The 24,387-nt window shown below is 39.0% G+C and overlaps 1 protein-coding gene across 7 annotated transcripts in view; it reads right to left on the bottom strand.

Annotated features, from left to right (window-relative positions):
• anks1b (ankyrin repeat and sterile alpha motif domain containing 1B) overlaps window positions 1–24,387 on the bottom strand; it is a 269,926-nt gene that overhangs the window by 139,331 nt on the left and 106,208 nt on the right. For 6 of the 7 annotated variants that reach the window (XM_055006381.1, XM_055006380.1, XM_055006379.1 and 3 more), the window contains exons 6-9: window positions 15,912–15,987; window positions 12,774–12,875; window positions 7,988–8,110; window positions 6,747–6,934 (exon numbers count right to left, since the gene is read on the bottom strand). In XM_055006381.1, coding sequence (XP_054862356.1) covers window positions 6,747–6,934; window positions 7,988–8,110; window positions 12,774–12,875; window positions 15,912–15,987 — 489 coding nt within the window. Of the gene's footprint in view, window positions 1–6,746; window positions 6,935–7,987; window positions 8,111–12,773; window positions 12,876–15,911; window positions 15,988–17,814; window positions 17,987–24,387 lie in introns of those variants that run through there. The other variant, XM_055006385.1, reaches the window with a different exon arrangement.

Genomic DNA, 24,387 nt, shown 5'->3' with positions numbered 1-24,387 from the left:
TTGATTCAGCAGGTGGCAACAACAAAAGAGGGAAAAAAAATGGAATAAACCAAATAATATGGTGGTGGGGGGTGTCTATTTGATGACAGAGGGGCAGAGAGCTGAAGAAAGAGCATTTTACAGCACTGTCAGGTGCCACTGATTGGTCAGGAGCAGCTGACTGATGATTGGAGTTCCTGAAACAAACAATAATAGTGTTATTCCCACCTGCAGCAGGAAGCAGTTTTGAGGAAAAAAAGCCCCAATAAACTCAGTGCCGGTTGCATTTCTCACACCAAATCACAGAGAGGTAAAGTTAGTGACTAGCTGGGGAATAGCGTGGAGAATGTAGCAAGTAAAGATTCAGATGTTTGTGGACTAGAAGTGAACAGAGAATGCTATTGTTGCCCCATGACTGCTGGATGTGTAGGTAAGGAACAGTTTGCTAGCATATGTGCTGTATCATGTTTTTCAAGTGACATTTTGTAGTGTTAAGTCTCCACTACATTATGGGGCTGATATTTTAAAAACTGCAAAACCCACCAGTTTCACAGCGTAAGAAAAGAACGTTCATTCTTTCTCTTCATTTCTCCCAAAAATGCTTCTTTTGCTCATTGGGGCTTCCAAATTAGTCTTCACATCATTTTTCTAAAAGCAAGTTAATCCTCATCAGAACACCAACATATGACAACTTATATACCCCTGGGGTCCATTTTTTATTTAAAAGTTGGATTTTTCAGTCCCTTTAGGTAGTTGTCACCAACATAGTCTGCCATCAGATAAACTAAAGCTTATTTGATTCCAACCAGGTTTGTGGTGTACATATAGAAAAATCATTTGGGGTTTATGGGGACCCCAGTCGGACTGTGCATCTTTTATTTATGTACGTTTGTGTTATGTTGCTCTTGTGATGACTGCGTCAGTTGCATTGTGTTTCATTTCAATTCAGGAGTTCTTACACTAATATTCTAAGCAATACACATTTGTAATCATCAACAGTAATTTCATTGTCTCTTTCATATTTGTATCCATAGACGACACACGTTTTAGGAAAATATCCATTGAGAGGATATGGACAGGTACAGAAATATGAAACAGTTGAAATACTACTGGGGGCCAGCTGGATCTCATGTGTACGGATGAAGTAGGTTTTGCCACGTGTACTGATGAGGGTTAAAACTGCTACAAGTTAAATCAATTAAGGAAGTCCCACTTCAAATTAGAGTCCTCAGGATTTCCTGAAATCTGGTTTTATTTCCTGGACAAAAATATATTTCAGTAGTCAGCCTCAATCTTCCTTCTGCAAACACACTGAAGCTCATTGTGTGGAAATAAATAACAGTCATTTTAAAACAAGTAGAAATACCTTCACTTTCCTGCCTTAAAGGCCACTAGGAGTTAGTGAGAAAGATGCAGTAATACCAGAACAACTTAGGCTCACACACACGCACACAGTGTCCTTTCCTGAGGCTCTTTGGCTCTCGGGGGGGGCAGCTGTGTGGATCATCTGTGGCATGAGGTGTCAGAGGGCAGACACAGTCCAGCTGATGTCTCAGCGAACCATATGATCCAGATGAAGATGCAGACTACAGCGGATTACACAGACCAAGAAATACCACCACAGTGTCTTTCATACAGCTTTTGGCAGCTGTGATAGCAAAAACCGAAGCAGAGAACTGAGGGAGATTGGATGATAGAGGAGTAATTATCTTTAGAACAGAGGTTAAAAGGAGAAAGCAAGAGGGCAAAGAAAACAAGTTAAAGAGACATGCTGAAGAAGCAAAGAAGTACATAAAGATAAAGTTTAAGCAAGAGGAAAATTGCACAACCAAAAGAAATCATAGAAGGAAAGAGGGACAGATGGGAAGAGCAAAAGAGCTGCAGCAAGACCGGAGATGGAGGCAGAAAATGAGGCTGAAAGCAAAAGGTCACCAATCGTTCCAGATTGCAGAGGGCCCTTTGCAACGCCGGGATATTGATTGATCTAAAATGGACTGCAGTCTTCGCACACACATACTGCACTGTATGCATGAACAATGGATTTGTTCTTTCATTACAGTAAAAATCTGATATCAGCCAGCATTCGATAGAAAGGACACCATTAATTATTCATTACGGTGAACTGATCAATACTACATTAGTTGTCAGTGGAATTGGCTTAAAGGTATAGACAACAGTTAAGGTAATTTCCTCTACTTAACAACAACAGCATGTGTTTTTTGGTGTGCATTCTGACAGCATGCAAAAAAATAAAAAATCACCCGCTCGAGGAAACTAAACATCTGATTAAACCTATGACCTAAACTGACTCTACTGCAATGCGTTTAAGGACAATTGTTATATTTCACAGAATTTTTAAGCAGATTAAATAATTTTTTTACAAAAATCCAACCCACACATTTAAACATTGCTCCGCTGCCAGAACCTGCACGCCACATAACCACAATAGAGGAGCCATGCTGCATGTTAAACCCCAATACTTCACCACATATTTGTTGTCTGCTTCAACAATTCTAACTGGCGAATACAGGCAAAAAAGACACAAAAAAAAATGCCAAAGAAACACAGTTCTTTTGTGACAACTCAGCTCACTTTCCAGTTATACAAAGAGAGTGGAAAAGAAAAATGAAAAAAAAAAAAATCCACACCAGCAGCTGCTTAAACACCAGAATATCTCAAAAAGTTCACCAAAAATATTTGTGCAGATAAAACTACAAACTGATGCCACACATATTTTTGTTTCTTCAATTGTAAGCTCTAGCTCAAACATAGGGACTTCTCAGGTAGGAGGTTACAGTGTGAAGGAGCTGATTTCTAAACTCAGGTCCTTCAAGAGAGACGACTGTCATCCCTAGGAAATTGTGTTGACTTTGTTCCAAATGGCTCCACGAGTTTAACCCATAATAAACCTTATAAACCTTATAAGAAAATAATCCTGCCTTCCAGTGTTCTCACTGTGTGGTGAAGGATTGTCCGTCTTAGATTTGGAGAAGGACTGGCTTGCTTGATGTGAAAATGCTATACTGAAAAAAAAACTACTACATGGATAGTCTGAAGGACAAATGCACAAATTAAAAGGTAATTCTGGTTGAAGGTTTAATTATTTTTTAATTAAGGTACAAAATTAAATGAGAGAAGCAAAACTGTAGGCATAGGGAGAATGTATTGAATAATAGCTCTCTTGGCATTTCAGCTGATCAGATAAGATAGGAAATATATGCAGCATAAACATCTATTTTCGTACAGCCAGAAGCACGGCTAGTGCCATAATCAGAAGAACTTTCAGTTTGCTCATTTCATTCATTCATGACATTAAACACTGAGTTGAACCTTGTGTTTAGTGCTAATTAGCAGACACTACCATGCTTAGATGCAAAACTGAGCAAGTTAGCATGCCTTGTTGAATCCAGCTTTCTTGTTTGAAGATTTAAAAAATGTATTAATTCATTGTTTTTCAGTCAAAAATTAAATTAACTGAAATTAATGAGCGTTGAACATCTTAATAGATGAATTGGCTTTTCACTTAAAACACTGCTTCAGAAAGGTAAACAGTGAATAATCTAGTCAATCAAATCAAGAAGTAAAAATACTAAATATGCTGCTTTTTCCTGTTCTCAGCATCACTATAACTGGGATACTTGTGGTTTGGATTGATGGTTGGGGGAAAAAAATCTGAATTTGAGCTCAGAGACATTGAGATAAGCATTTTTATGTCTGTTTTCAACATCATCGTTTTAAGTATTCTATTTAATAGACTAAACATTAGGAATAATGTCATTGTCATTTCAGTGCAAAATGGATAAATTCCAAGATACCACATGAACATGAGCAGAAAATGTTCCCAGTGTCAGAACGTTGAAATCATATATTTTACAAACACATATTGGTCTGACCCTAGAGAATGCACTGCTCATCTCACTACAAAACAGTCTTACACACAAAAAACCCATTTCCATTCTCACTCGATTCTCACAGTGGGCACCAAGGAATGAAAGAAGCCTGCAAACATCTTGAATGTGTGTGTGCGCATGTGAGATGTTGTGGGTTTTTTCATATTTTATTCATGTGTAATAGACACGTCAAGTCACATACTAAGGGCCTCGGCCACATTTTTAGACAGTAGCCAGGGGGCACATAAACACACACACACACACACACACACATCGAGAATGTCAGTAATAGAATACAAATTGGTACTTATAGAGAGAGAAAGAGACACAAGACAAATTGAGATAATTACAGTCTAAGTGAGGGGAGGTGTGTGTGTTCAACGTACGTGCACGTCGGTGTAAGACTCAGCAGGAGGTCCGAGCGCCCGCTGCACTGTATGTAAACATGCCTTTGCTCATCTCCAGCTTATTAAAGAAATGGAAGAAATGATGAGCTATTGATCAGTGTCACAATAGTCTTTCGTTGAGGTGTGTGCATGTGTGACTGCAGCTGAGCGAAAGGGAGAGTAATAGCAAGAAAAACAGAAGCAGACATGTCGTAATAAGCAGGCAGGAGGCACAGACGGTCGCATTTCTTTGGATGCGTCGGTGTGAGTGTGTGCTTGTGTGTGTTTGTGTGCGTGGTCTAAGGGCTCAGGTGGGGAGGTCAGTGTGATAGATGACCTCAGTTTCTTATTTCCTAGCCAATGGAAGTGAAAAAAAAATCTGTCTCCTTGTCAGACTGTGTTGGCTGTTAGAAATAAACTGCAGCTGCGATTCTCTGGTCAGCTAATACTGATAATAATCTGCCCTTTACCCCCTAAACTGGAATTCAAACCATTAAGGTGTAATCAGTTTTCTTCAGTCTGTGTGACAGAGAGAGTGTGGAGAAAGGAATTGGATGCTACTAACAATATTTCACTTTATAAAGACACCAAATACGAGAGAATAAACATCAAGAGAAACCGTCTGCAGGCTCCGAACAGCTGTTTGAGAACAAATAATAATTACAATTCTAAACAAACACACAGAAGGTGTGTTTCTGTAACAACAAGCAGCTGCTCAACTGGGCACGCCAGTTCCCTAGCATCAGTCTGTCTGATACTGCCCTCTGTTGTCAAAACAGAAGAAGTACATGCAATAAATAAAGCAAGGAACATTCCCTTAGACACATAATGAATCATCTGGACCCTTTGTGTTGTGTGATAAAACTTCTAATGTGTGAGAATTTCTTTTAGATGAAGAGACACACAGTGAAAACACATGACTTACACACTTATGTTAGATGCATTATTTGTATTAGCTATAGCTGTATTACAGTAACTTTAATGTGTTAGTTTTATTAAAAATGCTTGCCTAGTTTGGAGTTTTTAAATTATTGTGACAATTTCTTGAATGCACACAATTATTTTATTGCAGTTGCATCTAACAACTAATTTCACTAAGGCGGGACCAAAGAGCAGGGCTGCCCCTAACGACAATTTTATTAATCATTTTTTAACCATTAGTTGATTGCAAACATATTTTATTTTAGGCAAACTCTATGTCACTGTATAATACAGCAGAGTTTACATACTTAAGCACACAACCGTAGAGATAAACTGAAGACTCAACCATAATAAAAATGAATAAAAAGAGGTTTTGTTATATAAATCAATAGGCACAACTTTAAAAGAAACATAAGCTTTTATTAATCCTTCTAACAATGTCAAAAAAATTCTGTCTGGATGTTAAACAAAGTGCAAAATGGACATGGTGGATATTTTACAAACACAGACCCGTTCAAGCAAATCTTTCTCTACTTATTGTGTAATTCTTCTCTGATTTTTATAGCTTCGAAATCTATGAAAGTATAGACACAACCGTTGTTTTTAATTTAATTCTATGGTGAGTCTGTAAGACAGCATCATGGTTGTAAAATCAGGATTTTAGCAGGAAAGTGCAGCAGCTTGGAAGTGACTGCTGGCTGCCATGTAGTCTTAATGAGCTGCGTTTCAGTTACTATTTCATACACATCCCATAGTCTGACTAAGGAAACAGATAAAATGTCAATGAAATCAGCCTCATTGGGAATTAAAATGCAGTACATGTGAGCATACTGAGTAGAAGACTGGCAAATTAGATGTAAAGTGGCTCAACGCTTAATATCTACTGTGTGTTTTTTGCTTTAGGAGGTTGTGTAATACACCGGACTGCTCTGGTAAGCCATCCAAACTCTGCATTGTGTACAAATCACCATTTTGTTCTGTGATAATTTACACCCAACCGAGCCTGAATCTACAGCTGCTGCCATAACTAAAACTGTAGTACTGACTGTTGTTGACCAGTGATTGGACACAGAAATGACTGATGTGATGATGCAGCAACTATGCAGTAATACCGAAGAAAAAAATTTGTTATACTGAATTGTAGTATTGCAGAAATGTTGACGTCAGTGTTTTGATTTTTCATGGATTATTCAGAGTAATAGCGGCTGCTAATTTTTGTTTTGCATGACCCGTGGTTAAAAATCCAAAGATAAGTAAAAAACGGTAAATACAGTAAATCCTCACATTCAAGAGACTGATATGAGTGAAATTTAGACAAGTCTGCTTGTTGAAGGAACTCAACAATTGAGTGATTATCTGAACTCTTGAACTTTTTTTTTTTGCAATGAATCATTTTCTTTACTGTTTTACTACAACTTTTAACTTTTGACTCTCAGTGCAGCTTCCTGTCTTTGCTGGGCAGTATGTCGTATTACGAGGAGAAACTGAAGACAGCAGCACACCCAGAAGAGAAAGTAACCCATGAATTATTTCAAAAACATCAAGCCTCTGTCATAACAAAGCAAAGTACCTTGCTGATTCGAGTCAGGGTGCCGTTGGGTCGATCTGGGCGCTCCTCGTCAGACAGCCGCCCACTGCCAAAGCTGTCCATGGAGTGGGAGGAGATGGTGTGGCAGAGCTCCTCAAAGGAGTAGTCTCTATCACGGCACTTTTTAATCTCGTGGAGCAGTTTGGACAGCTCGCTTGTCACAGCATCATCTGGGGAGAATGAGAAGGAGGGAGAGGGGGTAAAAGAAATATCAAACATCCCTTATAGTTTCACCAGATCTTATCACAACTGGTACAAAAGTAATGAAATAACCTTTTATAACTGATGAAATCAAGCGGCCGTTCATCAAAAATTACCATAAAATGTACGTTTTGATTCTTGGACTGTCAACCACCAAAGCACAGTACAGATGAAGCTGCAAAAAATTGGGTTCATTTATTTCTCTTATTAAACATTTGTCACAAAGCAGAGACAGAACTAATGGCTGCAAAACTCCTTCTCTGTCTCCCTCTTGCATTACTGATGTGTCGCATTTAGGCCAGTGTCGAAGAGCAAACTGTGCTAATCACTTTCTCTCGCCTCCCTCCAAGAGTCTCTGAGGTAATCAAGGTAATTATGGTATCTGCTGACAGTCATTGAGAGGAGAGTGGATCAGCAGGAACCAGCTTGTTGCAAGATCATATTTATTACACAGGGGGCAGTGCTGTACAGGGTAAATGCACAGCCGTATGGCGTGGCAGTACGTGTAATTCTCCACTAAAGGAGCTGCTCTCCATGGATGGCCTAATATAGCATTGTTTACACGTATTACAAAAGTAAACAATAGTTCAAATCAAGTTTAGAGGTACATTTTTACTGAAAGCATACAAAATGTACAAAAATGCACTTGCATTTTTATTTTTTGGATGAAAGGAAGCTGCTGAGTTACATATTTCCTTCACTTATATGAATTAATTTTTTATGCAGATTCCTTTTGAGATGTTGAGGCACATTTCAAAACGTGCAGTGAACTTCATGCAAAATGTATTTTTTCCAGTATGGGGTCTTATTTCAGATCTCTACTGCAGGTTTTCTGTCTGTCTGGGGGTTTTTTTTGTTTTTTGTTTTTTGTTTTTTTTTTAATAAGAATTGAATCATTTCTGGTCAGGAAACCCTCAAATGTGTCTTTAGTCACATGGAATCCAAGTAAAAAGCAGTTATTGTGCTTGTTACATGAGTGTGTGTGTGTGTGTGTGTGTGTGTGTGTGTGTGTGTGTACTCACTCTTGTGTCTGAGGGACGGGGAGGCAGCAGGTGAAGGGACAGAGGTTCGAGGTGCAGGGACTGGACACTTGCGGACAGGCTCTTCTAGGATACTCCGCCTCTCCATCTCGTCCATCATGTAGTCTAAAGAGACACAAAGAAGATGACAGTAAGAAAAGGTGAAAGACAACAAGGATTGAGGGCAAGAGTGGATGTATGTTGTGGAAAATGGAAAGAACGAGGAGAAATGCAGAGATGGGAAGAGGAGTTTTAAAGAGGATGTGATGGAGGAGGAAGGGCAGCACAGGAGAAGCATCTCAGAGGCATTTTACCAGATCAATATAATAGCACGGCCATCAGCATGGTAAACGGCTTGTGCTGCATTCAATTCGCACTTTTCCCTGCACCGCAAATTCACTTCACGGCTTCTGCTAATAAAGCACTCTGCTGTTCATAAAAGCAAACGAGAGAGCATTATGTGGGAAAAGAAACACAGAGAAAGAGGAAGAGGAGGAGAGAAAACAGGTTCAGGTGTGGGGGCAGAAACTAAGCACAAGACTGGATAATAAACTTGCATAAATGACACATTAGCATCCAAAAAGCACTCAAACATGCTTGCACAGTCAAATTAGGAGTTCTAATGAGAAACCCTGTTCATGTCAGCAAAGTGTAGGTGTATGTGGGTATTTCTATTACTGTGAATACTAGCATGCACCTCGATAATTACCATACACAGTCATATTTGCATACAATTATAATGAGTATTATCATTTGTATCAGACTCCAAAAGGAAATATTAAAATGGTTTGACAGATTTATTTCATTTTATCAGTTGATTCCCCATGAACTGCAAAGACATACCCCATGTTACAGCTAAACTACTGTACTGCATCGTAGCATACAACCAGTTGCTTCTGGGCAGTGAAAAGTGAACTGTTAATTTGAACAGTAGGATGAATCGTGCGTTGTAAATCAAATGAGAATCTATTCATAACGAGGTGCCTGTGGCATCCAGAAAGCCTCTCAGCTGGTACAATTGAGTAAATGACAGGTCTTTTGCTCTTTGTGTGTTCGTGTGTGTCCTTCTCCATCTCCTCTCCAACAGGAAATGGCATGCAGCTGATCTTTTCACCAAGTCACAGCTGTGTCCTTTTTCTCTCTTTCTTTCTTTCTTTCTCTCACACACAAATTCAGTCTCCCATTTATGCCCAAGTCCAGATTTCTGTTTCCATCTGTGGTTTAGTGAGATCAGATTTCAAAGGCCACTATTCTATATTCCCAACCGGTATCTACTACGATGTGGATTTGTGACATTTAAAATGCGAAAAGGTCTTTTTAGTTGCACAGCTCAGGATGTGAACAGCAGAATTTAGAGGATGCTTAATTAAGTCTAGACAGCAGGATTAACATCTTCAACCCCACTGATCCACCTGATGACTCACTACAGTCCTGTGTGTCCAAGCTTGAGTCAAGCTCATAGAACTTCTGTTTAAATTTAAATGAACACCCAAAAGCTTACAAAGATACCAAATATATCAAGCTGAATTGTGGGGAAAGGTGTGATGATCATCTACTTGAAGTGATACTACTATAAAAATGTTTTAGTATTTGGTTTTCATCCATCATGGAGCTTTAATGAAGAACAAACTAATACAAAATACACCAACAATTTTAAATGCAATCCAATGGAGAAAGCAAACAGCAGATTTGTATGCAGTTCGTAGAGTCCCTCCCCATAATAAAGTTTATGTTTTAAAAATCATTTGTTGTCTTGTGGCATGTGCAGTCGACGCACTTGCAGTGAGGACAGTCCCTCACAGACTTGGGTGGATAACAAAATGTATGTTATGTGTACACACAAATGCAGAAAACCTGAATGGGCTTAAACATTGTGCAGACCAAATACATCCCTCCATGTAAATGCTGCTCTCCAACCCCACCAGAAAAAGTCCTCAGGAACGGCTCAAGAAACACGACAAAGAGCCCAAGGCGTTGACTCTGCCTTCGAACCTCGAAAAAAGCCAGATCCAGAGGCCTCACCTCAAAACACACAGGACCCAAAGGATCCGCTGCCAACATCCTGCTTTCAAACACCACAGGGACACCCCCAGAGATCCTAGGTATGTGTTAAGAAACATTTAACACATATGGACCAATGTTACCATTCATTTGGAGTCAGGTTTCTGGCCACCTAAAGAATTGAATGAATTTTAAATTGAGACTATTCACGTTACATTTCCCCATTCAGATCTCCTCATATCTCCTCTGGTTGTTCAGCTGCTAAATGCTCCACAATGTTCACCAGCTTGTTGCTAACTTCGTCCGTCTGCTGGTTGATGAGAGCCATAAAACTGAACCACAACATGCAGGAATCCTTCACAGAGCAGAGAGAAACTCAAGAGACAGCTTTAGGTGGGCTATTCACTACAAGTAACCAGTTTCCCTTCACACACCATCACTTGATCTTTTCTTAATATAAAAATATTGTTTTGAGTAGCTTCAGAACTATGCAAAGCATAACAAAGGGGAGAAAGCAGGACATATGCACATAATTTTCCTCTTCTTTGTTATTTGTATATCTCAGACTTTTGTAGCACTAAATATGAAATGGGAGGCTACAATGACCAATTACATCTAAATTGCTCTGCCCTTTGCATCACACTGTTTTTCCTGGTTTAATGTCAGCTTTATGTCTGTTATTTTCTAACTGTTACATTCCTGAGACTCAAGTCTCAGTTCCCCTTCTATCTCTGCCTCCTAGTTAAGACTGATTTGTGGTTAATTTGGGCTCTGACTTATTCTAGTCATCCCTCTATCCCTCCACTTCTGTCTGCCTTTATCTCATTCTCTTTAAATCATCTGTAACTACATACCTAACATACACCCACAGATTACACAATGACAGATAGAGAAAGCCTCCAAGCCACAGATTACAGCGTTCAAACTGAACCTCATAATCACCTCAGGACAACACTGTCTTTAGAAGGTGCAATATGGAGAATTTTTGGGTCCCCAGGGACTGCGGCAAAACTCACACTAACAATCACTGGTCACACACAAAACACGCTGCAGTGAGAATGAAAACAAAAACAGGCATTTTAATCGCAGGTGGAAGAAAGTGAAAACACAGAAAATCATACTTATTTTTCTTTTGAAATGTTTTTGAAATAGCCTGACATGGTATAAATGTAGTGATAACGTGCAGCTACACACAGTTTAATCAGTTGGTAAAATTTTCAGTAGCATCATGGAAAGAGTGACTGTGTGCCAACACTCGCTATCTTGATGCACACATGTAATATTAGCCATTTGGCAGATAGATACTGAATTTGTGAGTGTTTTTCAAAAAAGCTTCCAACACTAATGCAATTTTTTTTCTCTCTCATATAATGTTCAGTACACCATTTACCTTTGGGTTTTGGACTAACAGTTGGCTAAAACTGTGGTGTTTTTCTAGCAAAGACAATTTTACCATTTCTATATACATGATAATCCACAAAACGGTCCTTCCTATCAGTGTAACATTGTGTCTGAAGTGGAGAAACTTAAAAGTCCTTTTTCTTTGGATTTTATACCAGTTAGTTTATTTGCTGCATTGCTATTTATGATGTTTTGCATTAGGATGTAACTTTCACTTGCGTGGACTGCAGGAAGAATAGTTGGGACCTTTGAAGTTGTGAGTGGGGCTCCAAATACATTAAAAAAAATGTTACTTTAATGCCCTGATCTTCAAGTGTTAATAAGCTCATGTTCATCAAGCATGCCCACAAGCAAAGCATAGTTTCAGTGTTATGAATCCAATCAATGCACATTTGAACAGACTCTGTATATGTGGATGTAAATGGTGCTGTTCAAACTGTTTTAACCCAAATAAAAGGGAAATCATTATATAGCAAGGCAGTGGAGTTCAATATGAGGACCTTGGCCCTGACACATTTTACCACTATATAGCGCAACATGTACAAGCACATATCTTACAGAAGTACATAGGGTACATTGCTGCTATTTTCTATCACTGTGCAGATTCCTGAATATCTTATAACAAACACTATAACAAAATATATACTTAACCAAATCCATGTACCACATATATCAAACATTCCTCATCATAAAACCCCATTTACCCACGAACATTAAATGCTTCAACAAAACAATCTGCCGCTACGTTTTTGTGGCAAATTTACAGAGGCCCATTCATAACCATCTCAATCAAGATCCAGCTCAGTCAGTAAGACAATGAAAGAGAAGAAGACTGTACTGTGGGAATATCAAGGCTAACATCAACAGTCCGCTTGCAGCAACCAAACACATACAGAAGCTCCCATTGTTTCCCCATCGAAAATAAACTTCCTGGAAAACAAGATTTCACAGATGTATAACATCCACTCACAACCACAGTCACAGTGTTAAAGACTCTACTCTAATCCTATAAAATGTGGGTCAGAACATCTGCACCATTCACCAAATTCTGCCTTAAAAGTGAACAACAGCCAAACCAGATGAACCAGACTGAACAGATAATACTCATTTTAGCAGAAATACATTAATTCACACAATAAACCTGTAAAGTCACGTTAGAGCTCTAATGTAGACTTTAATATCTTGTCACTTGTCGATATTCATGCATTTGAAAGATTTTATTCAATAAATTAAATAATCAGTTAAAAAGTGAATATTGCATTGTTATGTTGTATTACATTTACTATATATCAGTAGTCCATTTTTTTTTTTTTTTTACCCGCAGTGACCTAATTTCTCATGTGAGACTCATTTAAATCTAAATTAGGCGTGTGTGTGTCTCTCTTACCTTGAATAAGAGCAGTGATCTGTTGGGACTTGGGTGCAGGATGTTCTCTCAGGATCTCCAGAGCTGTTCTCCCCTGGATGTCTCTCAGATTGGTGTCGATCCCTGAACCATGCACAAAAACACGCAAAATAAGTTTTCTATGCACATAAAACAGGAGGGCGATTGTCAAAACACCCATTACTTCTTGTCAAACAAGTTGAAGCTTTCAAAAACTTTTACATAAAAAGAAACTTACTCTTATAGAAACACTTGGCTGTACAATGCCAAGTCACAGTCCCAGACAGTGGCAAGTACAAGACTGCACGCAAAGACATGCGCATAGAACAGACAAACAAACTCAACACTGTGCAGATGTCAGTTACCAAAGGATTCTCAGATATTTTCTTTTATCCCTGCAAGTTCTCACCCAAGTGCTGCCTGTTTAATTCCTTCCTGTGTTCATGGATCCAGTTCAGAATGAAAATAAATGTAATTCCCATCACTCCGTCTGGCACCATAAGATATGACTCAATGAAAATTACGAAGAACCAAGAGAGAGCACCTTTGAACCAGATTTGTGCCCAGTGATTTTCTTTTTCTTGTTAAACTTGCATGTTTCACTGCTTTTTCCTAGTTTTTATTTAAAGGAATTTTACTGATTTTTTTTTTGTATAACGTTTTTTATATTATTGTCCAAGCAAAAACAACAGATACAATGACTAAAGTGAGATGGTTCAAGTTTAAATGAATGGTACATCTATGTGTATTTAACTAAATAGAGTCAGATGAAAGAATGGATATTACTTTTATGTCTCTTCAGTAAATATGAACCTAAAGCTAGCAGTTGTAAGATTACCTTAGCATAAAGAGAGGAAATAGGATAAAACGGCTAGTCTGGCTGTCAAAATGTGAAAAAATCCACACACCAGAAGCTGTAAAGCTCAATAACAAACATTCTTAATGTGCTTTATACATAAAACCGTTGACATTTTATGGCTGTTTTGAACCAGAGTACTGTTTTGTCAAGGAGCAGTTGTCAGGCAAGTATAGGGGACTTGAGGATTTTACTTATTCCAAACCAGCCAAGAAATAGTTTGACACCAAAACCCTCGTCTATATACTCAACTGGGCTAACAGTCTACTGGCTACAGCTTCATAATTACCGCACTGACATCAGGATATATCAGTGTGAACCTCTGACTCTATAAAAAAGCTAATATTTTTACCAGAGTGGTAGCACTCTGCATGTAGGAAAAAGCAAGCAATGTGGGCATAAACCAGTATGACTGGGACCGATTCATGTTGATAGCTGAGGTCACCAAAGTAATTATAATTTCTCTATAAACACTTACTTTAGACAATAGAGCCTTGAGCACAGGCATAGAGCTAAAACAAATAGTGGCGATAGGTCTGGCATTGTGAGACTATAGTTTGAATAATACTACGTTTCTGAATGCCCTGCCCTCACTTACCCCAGTTTTTCCCCATCTTCAGTCAGAGACCAGTGTGGACATAGGGGCATCACTAGATAAAACTTTTTGGTAATTTTTTGTGTGGAGTTTGTGTTGGAGTCTGTGCTGTGCTGTAAGCCAGGTGTTAGAGGACTCCATTTCTAAGCTAATGTTTGTTAGTGTTGCATACTATTGGCCCTGCACAATAGCACAAGAGAGGCATTGAAGCAAGTCATTCAGGAGTGAAAATGTGTCCCGAGTCCAAGACAGAAATCTGTCCACAGGCTGTTACAGGTAAACAAGAAAGTTGGGAAGTCATGTTTTTGTTTTTTTTTTTGACATTGCATTAAAAATCCTTTACACATTGCAAATAAAAACACCATTAGTACATGTGAAATGTTTTCTCTACTTGTACTTGGTAGAATCATAACAGCTGCTCAATGTGCACATCAAAATCTCTTTCTGATAATAAATTGAGTTCAAATTCTCTATTTTGAACAGTTTGTCTTAAATTAAGAAAAAAACTTTAAATCAAAAATAAAATCCCTACCTCATGTTTGCATGCCATCACTAAACAGTCAAATTGTAGCATTTACAATAATGTCTATCCAGATTTGACCTCCAAACTTGTGGAAACAAAATGTCATGATTTCATTGTTTTATCCTGTCAAACATCGATGCAAAATTTTGATATGATTATTGTATTAATTTGGGCAAAATTGTGTTTTGAGAGGCCACAAAGATGAACATGGACAATCAGATTTATTCTAATCAATTCATCCTTGATTTCAAGTGAATACTTGTGCCAAATTCGCTTCAGGTATTAAAGACATATTGTGTTCACAAGAATGTTACGGATGTACGTATGGACGTACGCACAACCCAGAACAAACCATCTTAATGCCGGCATGAAAGCATTAAGATGACAAAGCTGTTTCCATGCATAGTTCAGATCTGACAATGAAAGGCTGGCTGCCCATCTTACATCCCTACAGCAACTCTGTGCCTTCCATGCTGCACAAATACACCCAGTGTTTGAGCTACGTCGGGCTAAAGTTCAGTGAATAAAGCCAGCCCAGTCCTGTGCTGATCCAGGATGTTAATAAAATCGAGGCCAAGAACATGGCCACTCAGAGGAAGTCCTGCAGGAAACAGGAACTGCTGGAGGAAAGTGGGTGGGGAAGGGGAGCGGTATCAAAGGACAACAACATCCAGACTCTGTTGGCTAGTTCTACCACTTTTTTGTTCTTTTTCTAAATGATTGTGTACTATAAGTTTTCAATGTTTTGTTTTTCTTTCATGATAATCTGTTTATATATGAGTCATGCGTCACTAGTCAGACAGGAGCTGCTGCCCTCAGGAGTCACTTCTGGCCATCACCTATAAACATAACCTCTGACCCAGCTGTCAAACTGACATCTTCAAAATAAGACATATCCTGCCGATTGGGCTGACGAGGAAACCGGCCAAAACTATACTAAAGCTCAGAGTCCAGGATTTTCTAACAGTGTGAAGGAATGTAGCAGACAGATGCCTGCAGTTCACCTGAGGGCAAATTCAACCCACAATCTGAGGAAAAAAAAAATACAAAACAAAACATGTGAAGCTTCTAGCCGCAGGTTTAAATAAAAAGGGGGAAACAAGGGAAACACACACACACGCAAGCACAGGGAGTTTCAGTTTTGCCAGGATATATTTATAGACCCACCTGAGTCAAGCAGAAGGCGAACTACATCCATCTTCCCAAAGAGAGCTGCCTCATGGAGGGCACTGCCATTCTCGGTCTACAAGAGATGGAAAGAGCATGTGTGTGTTAATATACCATCACTTTAACAATTGAAAATAGAGACGAAAATAGACATCAAAACCGTAAGTGGATTGAAACCACAAAAGACATTACAAAAAAGGCACAGGGATTAAAAGGGAGTAAAAAGACAATATTTTTGATTTGATACAATCTCTCTTTTGCTCTGACGGTCAAATGAAAGAGATTCAGCGAGATTAAAAAGAAGTCACATTGCCTCGCCTGCAAACAGCATGAGGCCACACCGATTTCAAGCCATTACACAAGCAGCAGGAGCCATTGCGGAAATATCCTAGCTTCTTTTCACCCTGCGCTGGCCTGCATCAGCCACCAGTCACCAGTCCTACTAATAGGCATATTACAAATGTGATGCAACACATGGAAACTAGAATACAGAGGGCCAGAGTAAGCATCTCATCTTGGATCAGCATTGATAAGAGAGACAATTACACTGACAAGGACACAAAGACCCACAATGAGACAAAAATAACAGCTGTTTAATCACACAGCATGGGCTGGCAGGGAGGGTAGAATTATGTTTGTACAGCTGATCCTAATTCTGATATCCTATGTAGAACTTTTCTAGAAAAATTCAATGTGACCCGTTTTTACTTTACAGACACATTGTGGCTTCAGGTTCCTAATCACATATAAATACTGCCTTTTTTGTGTGTGTGATGTTTGCTGTCTTTGACAACATCTTCGTATTTTAAAGCATGTCAGGACTATTAATACAAAGTTAAATACATTTGTATTTAACCCTAAATCAAGAAAGTAGAGGATCAGGTAACTGGGTAACTTTATTTTTGCAGGTGTATCTGTGTTTATAAAATGCACTAGAAGCAAGTAAACATGGATGTGAACTAGCATAGCTCATGATTAACTGGTAACCGATTAATTGCCATTAATAATTTAATCCAATAAAAATATATTTACTGATAAACCAGAAGATGTGAGACATGTCAGATGTATTTTCTTGTTTTACCCATGTTTGTTGACAGCATGTAACAGTGGCATAAATTGAGTGCATCTCCCAGCTGTCTAATTGCTAACTGCAGCAGTTGTGTTGATGAACTCTGCAGCATCAAGTTGTGAAAAAGTTCTCTAGCGACTGTCTGGTTTTGCTAGCTACCTGGGGCTCATGCTAATGCAGGGATTTTCAAACACTAACACATCCCAGGAGATGAGCAGCTGTCAGCAGAGAACAGCTGTAGCTGCTAAAGCTCTTCTCTGAGTATAAATACATTTCATTTGGACAACACTACAAGTGACTAAACATAAGATATAGCTCATACAGTTAGGTTTCTCTGTGTGTTCAAGGTCAAAGGTCATGACTAGGCAACTCACAATGTTGTAGACTGTATATGGCACTGAACGTTACACTGTTACAAATAGATCTATACTTTTACATCTAATGCGCTTACTGTTCCATAATGTTATGGGACATTATGTTTCTATATGGCTCAGCTGCACACTGAACATACAACCCTGTACACCTTGCTGGAAGCAAGAATACCCATCTGGGACAGTAAAGACTAGACACACACACTTATGTAAATCTGCAACCATGATAAGGACACACTCACAGACGCAGCAGCACACGTATGCTGAATACGTTGCATCCTTCATGGTTGGCTTCCTGACACCACAGATGAAAACCTGGACTGAACAAACCTCCCAGCCTTAATGAAGACAAATTATTTGGATGGCAGCCAGGTCTGCTTATACGCGTTGCCAGGATATTCAACTCAACACGATGCTGTGCCAGATCAGTGTGGCCGTCCTCTGCAGGGAATACTAAACTTACTTTAGTCTCTCTGTTTCCTCTGAAACAAAAGTGTCATCACCACAGAGGGGGGATTGATGGCAAAATGGAGCTGTGAGCCAGAAGCAGCAATTCCAATGCCCTCAAAAGGTCAAAGGTTAATGATCCAGAAAGGTACTGCAGGTGTTAATCCAAAGTGAAAACAGATGAGACGGTGCATTCACAGCTTCAGTCGGTATATCAAACTGAGGATGTCCAGCCTGCAGAACTGATCCTCATGCATGTGAGAGGAGGTGGGAGCAGAGGAAGAGATCCACCCCTTGTGCTGATACAACTTGCCCTCCTAAACCTCCTATACCGCTTCCTGTCCTGTTTCCCATGGCGATTATGTAGTGATGTCACAGGGAAACGAGGAAGCCTTCTCACTCTAAGAGTTTCCTGGAATTGAAAACCAGATGTGGCAGTCACTGTTGATGAGGGAATGATGGAATGAGTGTGTGAACATTTAAGTCCACTTTCACCTTTGTGTATGCTGAAAGTGTTTTAGTTGTGTTTTTTGAGTCATCACTCTCACACAGCTGTCTACACCACCAGCACAAAAGCCCGGGTGAAATGTACGCTGATGTATTTTTAGGCTTCGAGGCTATTTTTCTTTGTTTTACGAGTGTTACCACAGCTTGACGACTTAAAAAACACAAGTGAATGCTAAATACTGCACCTGAACATTTAAATGTAAGCTAAACGTGCTGCTACAGTGTCTGCGCAAACACGGTGTTGGAAAAGGCAGTGTAGTGTGTTTCTGTACAAAGTTGTGTGTTTATACTAAACTTTTGCCCAGAGCTGGCTACATGTCCATCCAGTACTACACTCGTCCATAGGGACTTCCCAGAGGAGGAACGTGTGTGTGTGTGTGTGTATATGTTTGTATGTGTGTGGCAGAGAGGGTGAGAAAGAGTGACATAAAAAGACAGAAAAAAAGGACTGTACTGCTGATATAAATTATTCATTCACACTCAGACAGACCTATATGGCTTGACTCCAATTACTGACCTGTATTATCATTCTCTCTCCCTCTCTCACATATTTTGCTTTCCACTCCTGACAGTTTGCAAGGAGGCCATCTGTGAGACGCCCACAGCATCTCCGCTTTATTGTCTACAATAGAGTATAGTTCTGACTAGGGCTGTAGCTATCGATTATTTTAGTAATCAAATATTCTATCGATTATTCTGGTGATAAATCGATTTATCGGATTCTGCCTTTGGCATGTGCATTATGGCATCAAAAGCAGAAGTGAGCGCGCTGTGCAACAGAAATATCTGTCATGGCAGAACACGGCCAGCCATGTGCGATATATTGTACATATACAGTATAGTACAGGGGTATCGTACATATATAGTATAGTACAGAAGCATTCAATTTAAACTCAAAGCCATGGGAACCGAACATGTATTTAGTTGGTGATGCTGAAATCACATAAATATGTTTTTATGTTTGGTCCATTTAAACTGCTGGTACTGCAGCTGACGGAACGCGAATAAGAAATGATTAGTTTATTAATATTTATTACAGAGGATGTTCAGTCAGTAACATTAGCTTCACTTTGATTTGGCCACAAATGAAAGTGATTTCCTTCATTATGAGACAGTGTCAGACCTACATGCACTTCAATACAATATCAAGTTTGAAAACATGAAGTTCGATAGTTTAATTGTGCAGCTGTCTGTTATAAATAATTAGCTACATTGATCGGTAAAATAAATAGATTATGCATGTTTAACAGTTTTCTATCAGCATTTCTGTCTTACATAATTTCCAGTCACAGCGCTTCTGACCATCACAGATTTTTCTGTTCCTCATTGCTCTCCAGCAAAACAACCTGTTGACTGAAGCAGCTGCACGTGATCGATTCATTTTGTGCAGAAAACAAGTCAAATGTTGCGCTAAACGCTTCTGTTTGTTTGGACGTTTGAAGCATAAAGTCTGAGTTAACAAAGAAAGTTGAAAACCACCTTCATATCTGTTAACTCTGAGGTTTTTATTTTTTGTCGAGCCGACTGACACAAAGAAAGCTTGTCTATGTCAAACTTGCTTCATAGTTCAGCCCTCTGATCTGCTAAACCAACACCGTAAACACTAGAAAAGCTGCACCGGTTAAATCAGAAGCGTCCCGTAAAATTTAAAATCCCCTTATAATTCATTGATTATGGGTCCAGGTCCATATAGGATGAAGTCTGGGTCTGAACTCGAACCGCGGCCCACCAGTTAGTGACCTGGGGCCTGGATGTAGTGGAATAAACAAAGCTTCAATTCAGAGAATTTTGCCTTGAGGAATTTTAGTCATCGAATAACTCAAGGAATCGTTTTAGCCCTTGTTGTGACAGTGTGGGCTTTGAGAAAATAGTACAGAGAGAAACAAAGGGAGCTAACAATGATGCAGCTGAACATCAACTGCACACCGACATTTTTTTCTTTTTATATTTATATATTTCGCTTTTCAAAAGAAGGAAAAAGATTTCTCTAGGTTTATGTAAAACTTGGAGATGATGCTTAGATGTGCAACACAGAAGTTAAAAACACCCAAAAACTTGATCTCAAACTAGTCATTAGTGAGCATTGAATATGTAAATGTCAGTGACATTAAGTGACAGTGCCATTTACTCATCATAGCTGAGCAGTACTGGACCCAACGTGCTCAAGGTTGTTCCAAAAATAAGAGCATCAACACAGTTCAGACTACATGTGTTGCTAACAGAGTACCAACTTAGAGGTCAATTTAGATCAGCAGGTGTGCAACAGGTTCTGTCACATTATCATCTCAAGTACATTAGGCCTGGCTGTGGAGAATGAATGCATCATTTTTATGCATCATTTTCAGCCAAAAAAGACAGAGCAGAACAAGAGTGCAGGCTAGATTGCAGAGAAGATTTGAGATATCAAAGGCTTGCAGTGCTGATCATTACTAGTTGGAGAGAGAAAGAGAGAGATTTGCAGCTCTCTGTGCAGTGAAGATGAGGCGAATCAAAGGCGTGTAGTGTTCATCTTCACAAGACACATGGAGCCCGAGGCCAAATCCCTGCAGAGAAACGCAGCTCTCCTCTTCAGATCAGAGCACACATGCACACAAATAGACACAAACAGACACGCACAGCCTGTAACAAGGACAGAAGGCAGAGAAGACGGGTGCAGTGCCGCTGAGTCATGCAACTCCTCGCTGTGAGAGCCCCATAGTCACTCCCATATCCAACAGGTCAAGTTGTTTCCTTCTTTCAAGGGATGAAATACTCACAAATATACATACATGTCAATGACCACTACATCCTCCATTTACAGTGTTTGTAACAGATTACAACATTTTGCAAAGGACACTAAGTGGAGGGTTAAGAGTTTTGATTTGTTTTCTTTCAGTAGCAGACCCTCCTCAGTGTTCAACTGTGCAACAAAAATGCTTCATATACTGTATACAAACTGTACTTACACAGTCTGGAAAAGGAAGAACATAGCATCTGTTATGCCATATGTCTTTGTAGCAAATGAATATTGAGTCAGATCACATTTAGACAACAGAAGTGAACTTCTGTGGTCTTGGATTTCCCAGATTCATCACCTTCATCTCTGCCTTTACAGTAACAACTACACATTTAGATCAATTAAAAGCGTTGTCCTATTAGCCTCCTATAACGGCACTGTAGGATTTGTTTAGCCTTGTGTTAGTTTAGCAAACTCTCATATTGATTTCTCTCCGTTTGTTCAGCTTCTCAGCAGAACAGTCTTGTTTCTTGATTCAGACTCAGCAGCTTCTTGAGGCTTTTAGTCTGATTGAGGCCTAAAACTCTTAAAGCTGCTTTTCCTTCAACCCTTGATGATCACCAAACAGCAATGACTCCAGCAAAGAATCCCAGTGTGCTGCTAAATGACAGAAAATGTATTCTGGTGGATTCATATGAGAGAACCCCTATGTGGACTCACATGTAGCTACAAGCATTAAGATATAGAGGCAGATTTCTGTTCGTTATACAAACATTTGGTTACACATATAATAAAACTGTGCTCAAACTGTAAATAATGAAACAATGATGCCCAAAATAAGGCAATTTTATGATGAATGTCGATGCTGAAGTACAGTAATAAACTCTGCCATCACCATAGACTTAACATATGTGCTGTTGAGCAAAATATCTCAACTACTATGAGTGGCAATTAAATCAAGTAACTACAGACATTCATGGTCCGATCACGATGAACTGGAATATCTTTGGTGATCCCATTATCCAAAACTTTGGATTGCTACCTGAAAAAACCTAATGACATTTACATCACCCTAAGGTATACCTAGTTAATTAGCAAATATTTGCATGTTAATGTGAAGCTTAGATGGTGAACATGTAACGCATTATAACTGTTAAACATTAACACATAAGTGTTGTTAAAGTGAGTATGATAGCATGCTGGTGTTAGCATTTAGCTGACAGTGCTGCTAGGAAGGCAGTAGACTCTTAGTGTTGTTTTAAGGCTCAGGCCTGTAAATTGCTTCTACGAACACAATAAATATCCTGTTTCTTGGCCAGCTGTTCGATATAAATCATATGAACAGTTTCATGCTAAAAGACTCTATATAATTTATTTTTGAAGTAATTAGTACAATGCAAAAACAGTATGGAAATAAATATGAACTATGACGAAGACAGCCAATAATGAGTGACTTTTAATAGAGAAAATCAATAACTGTTGAAGAACAAAAAAGATGATGAATAACACATTTCAGTGTCCAGTACATTATGCATCTTGTGTCAAAATTTCAGATTGGACACCAAAATCCTTGAGGGAGCACAGAAAGTGTGATTTCAAGCTACTTCTAGACTAAATAACGTGCTGCCTCAGACAGAAAGGGCAATTTTCACATGTTCAATTTTCCCATAGCCAAAAATGACAAGTAGCTATACTTAGAGTGTCTCGGGGGAGAGACTGAGACATAAGATGAATACAGTCAATTAAAGCATCATTTCTACCTGCTGCGGATCCTGTCCACCATGTCTAAGATCAGTTATCTCTTTTGTGCACTAAATGGGATCAATAAACTATTTTTTAGTGTGAGTGGTACAATTTTTCTGCCTACATTAACTGAAAAGCCTGGATTCAAATCCCTCTCCAGTCACTGATTAAACCCCTTAAAATCTGTGTATCAAAGTTATACATTTATTTTCAATGGAATTAATCCTTTCTTGCCTTACCTACTGCATTTCAAGCACACCAGCTCACCAATGGCTCTGCTCAAACACTGTAAAACTACACTACATTGCACTTCAAGACAAGTTATAATGTTGCAGTAATTCAGCCATGCATGTTCAAACCAGAAACTCATTCTGAAGAAGAATAATGATACAGAATGCTTTAATCTGCAAGCCGACGGGACTGTTTCCAGAGGTTTGTTACATGCAAAACACCAAAGCCTGAATCTGTGTTTTTGAGACTGTCATCAGTAAATTGAAGTTTCAAGATGAAAATACTCAGAAGTGCCGTTGACTGCTTATTTCCCTCATGATATATTTTCTACAATATAAAAACAGTCTATGCACATTGAACAAGGTCAAAAAGTTGAGGCTGGTTAATACAGTAAACGGCTATTTTTCTACACTCAACATTTAAGATAACTCAGCAAGGACAAATAGTTCAACTTCTCTGAAAGATTATCTCTAGAGAAAAAGCAATAGTGTTCAAGAAAGCAGCAAAGCGTGGCTGCATTTTGACAAGGCTTCACAAAAACAAATGGCCCAGAAAGAGTCGGGACAAAGCTCTTTTTGAATCGTCCAGAAAACACAGAATACACAAAAAGACAAAATGTAAAGAGGCAAAGAGCAGAGTAGTCTAAAGATTGCTGAAAAGAAATAAAGCTCCACATACTGTAAGCGATGCTGTATTTTTGTTTCCTTTACTAAAAATGTATTGTGTGTCAAAAGGAGAGAGAGGAGACAGGGAACTGCAAGGGGCTCTCAGGAACACCCTGTCCCCTTCCTCCTCTCTCAGTCTTTTCTCCCAATCAATTATTCATCCCTCACCACTACCAAACCTTGGGAGGCACGTAGCAGAGAAACACACTCTCTGATTCACACACAAGAATGGAGGCAGACACACACACACTTACAAAAGAAGAAAGTGCCACGCATTGTAGCCTGTGGTGAACTACATACACAAAAATAAACACTACTGCTGTACTCTCTTTCATTAAAAACACAAAGACCGCAGCTTCTCAAATATTCACACACAACAACAGAAATGACAGGAGGAAGGAGATTTTGAATGATTTAGTCAGGCGAAGGAATAAGAAAGATATTTTTCTAGTCGCCTTCTCCATTCACAGTGGTAACAAAAACTGCAGACAAGACGTCAAAGTCGTACTTTAAAAATTCAAATCTCTTTAGAAACTGGCACCTACCAAAAAGACACGCAACTAGTTTTTGTATCTGTATATGTTTACACAGGTTTTTTGAAAAGACAATTCCCCAAAAACCCAATATTGCACATTCTTCTCTCTAACTGGAGCACAATCAGACATTGTTGCTAAGGTTTGGAAATTTGAGTGCCATAGTCCAACAATGAATAGCATTTGATTATTGT

This window comes from Amphiprion ocellaris, chromosome 21 (genome assembly GCF_022539595.1).
Source record: "Amphiprion ocellaris isolate individual 3 ecotype Okinawa chromosome 21, ASM2253959v1, whole genome shotgun sequence".
Lineage (NCBI taxonomy): Eukaryota > Metazoa > Chordata > Actinopteri > Pomacentridae > Amphiprion > Amphiprion ocellaris.
This window is presented reverse-complemented; position numbering and strand designations above follow the sequence as displayed.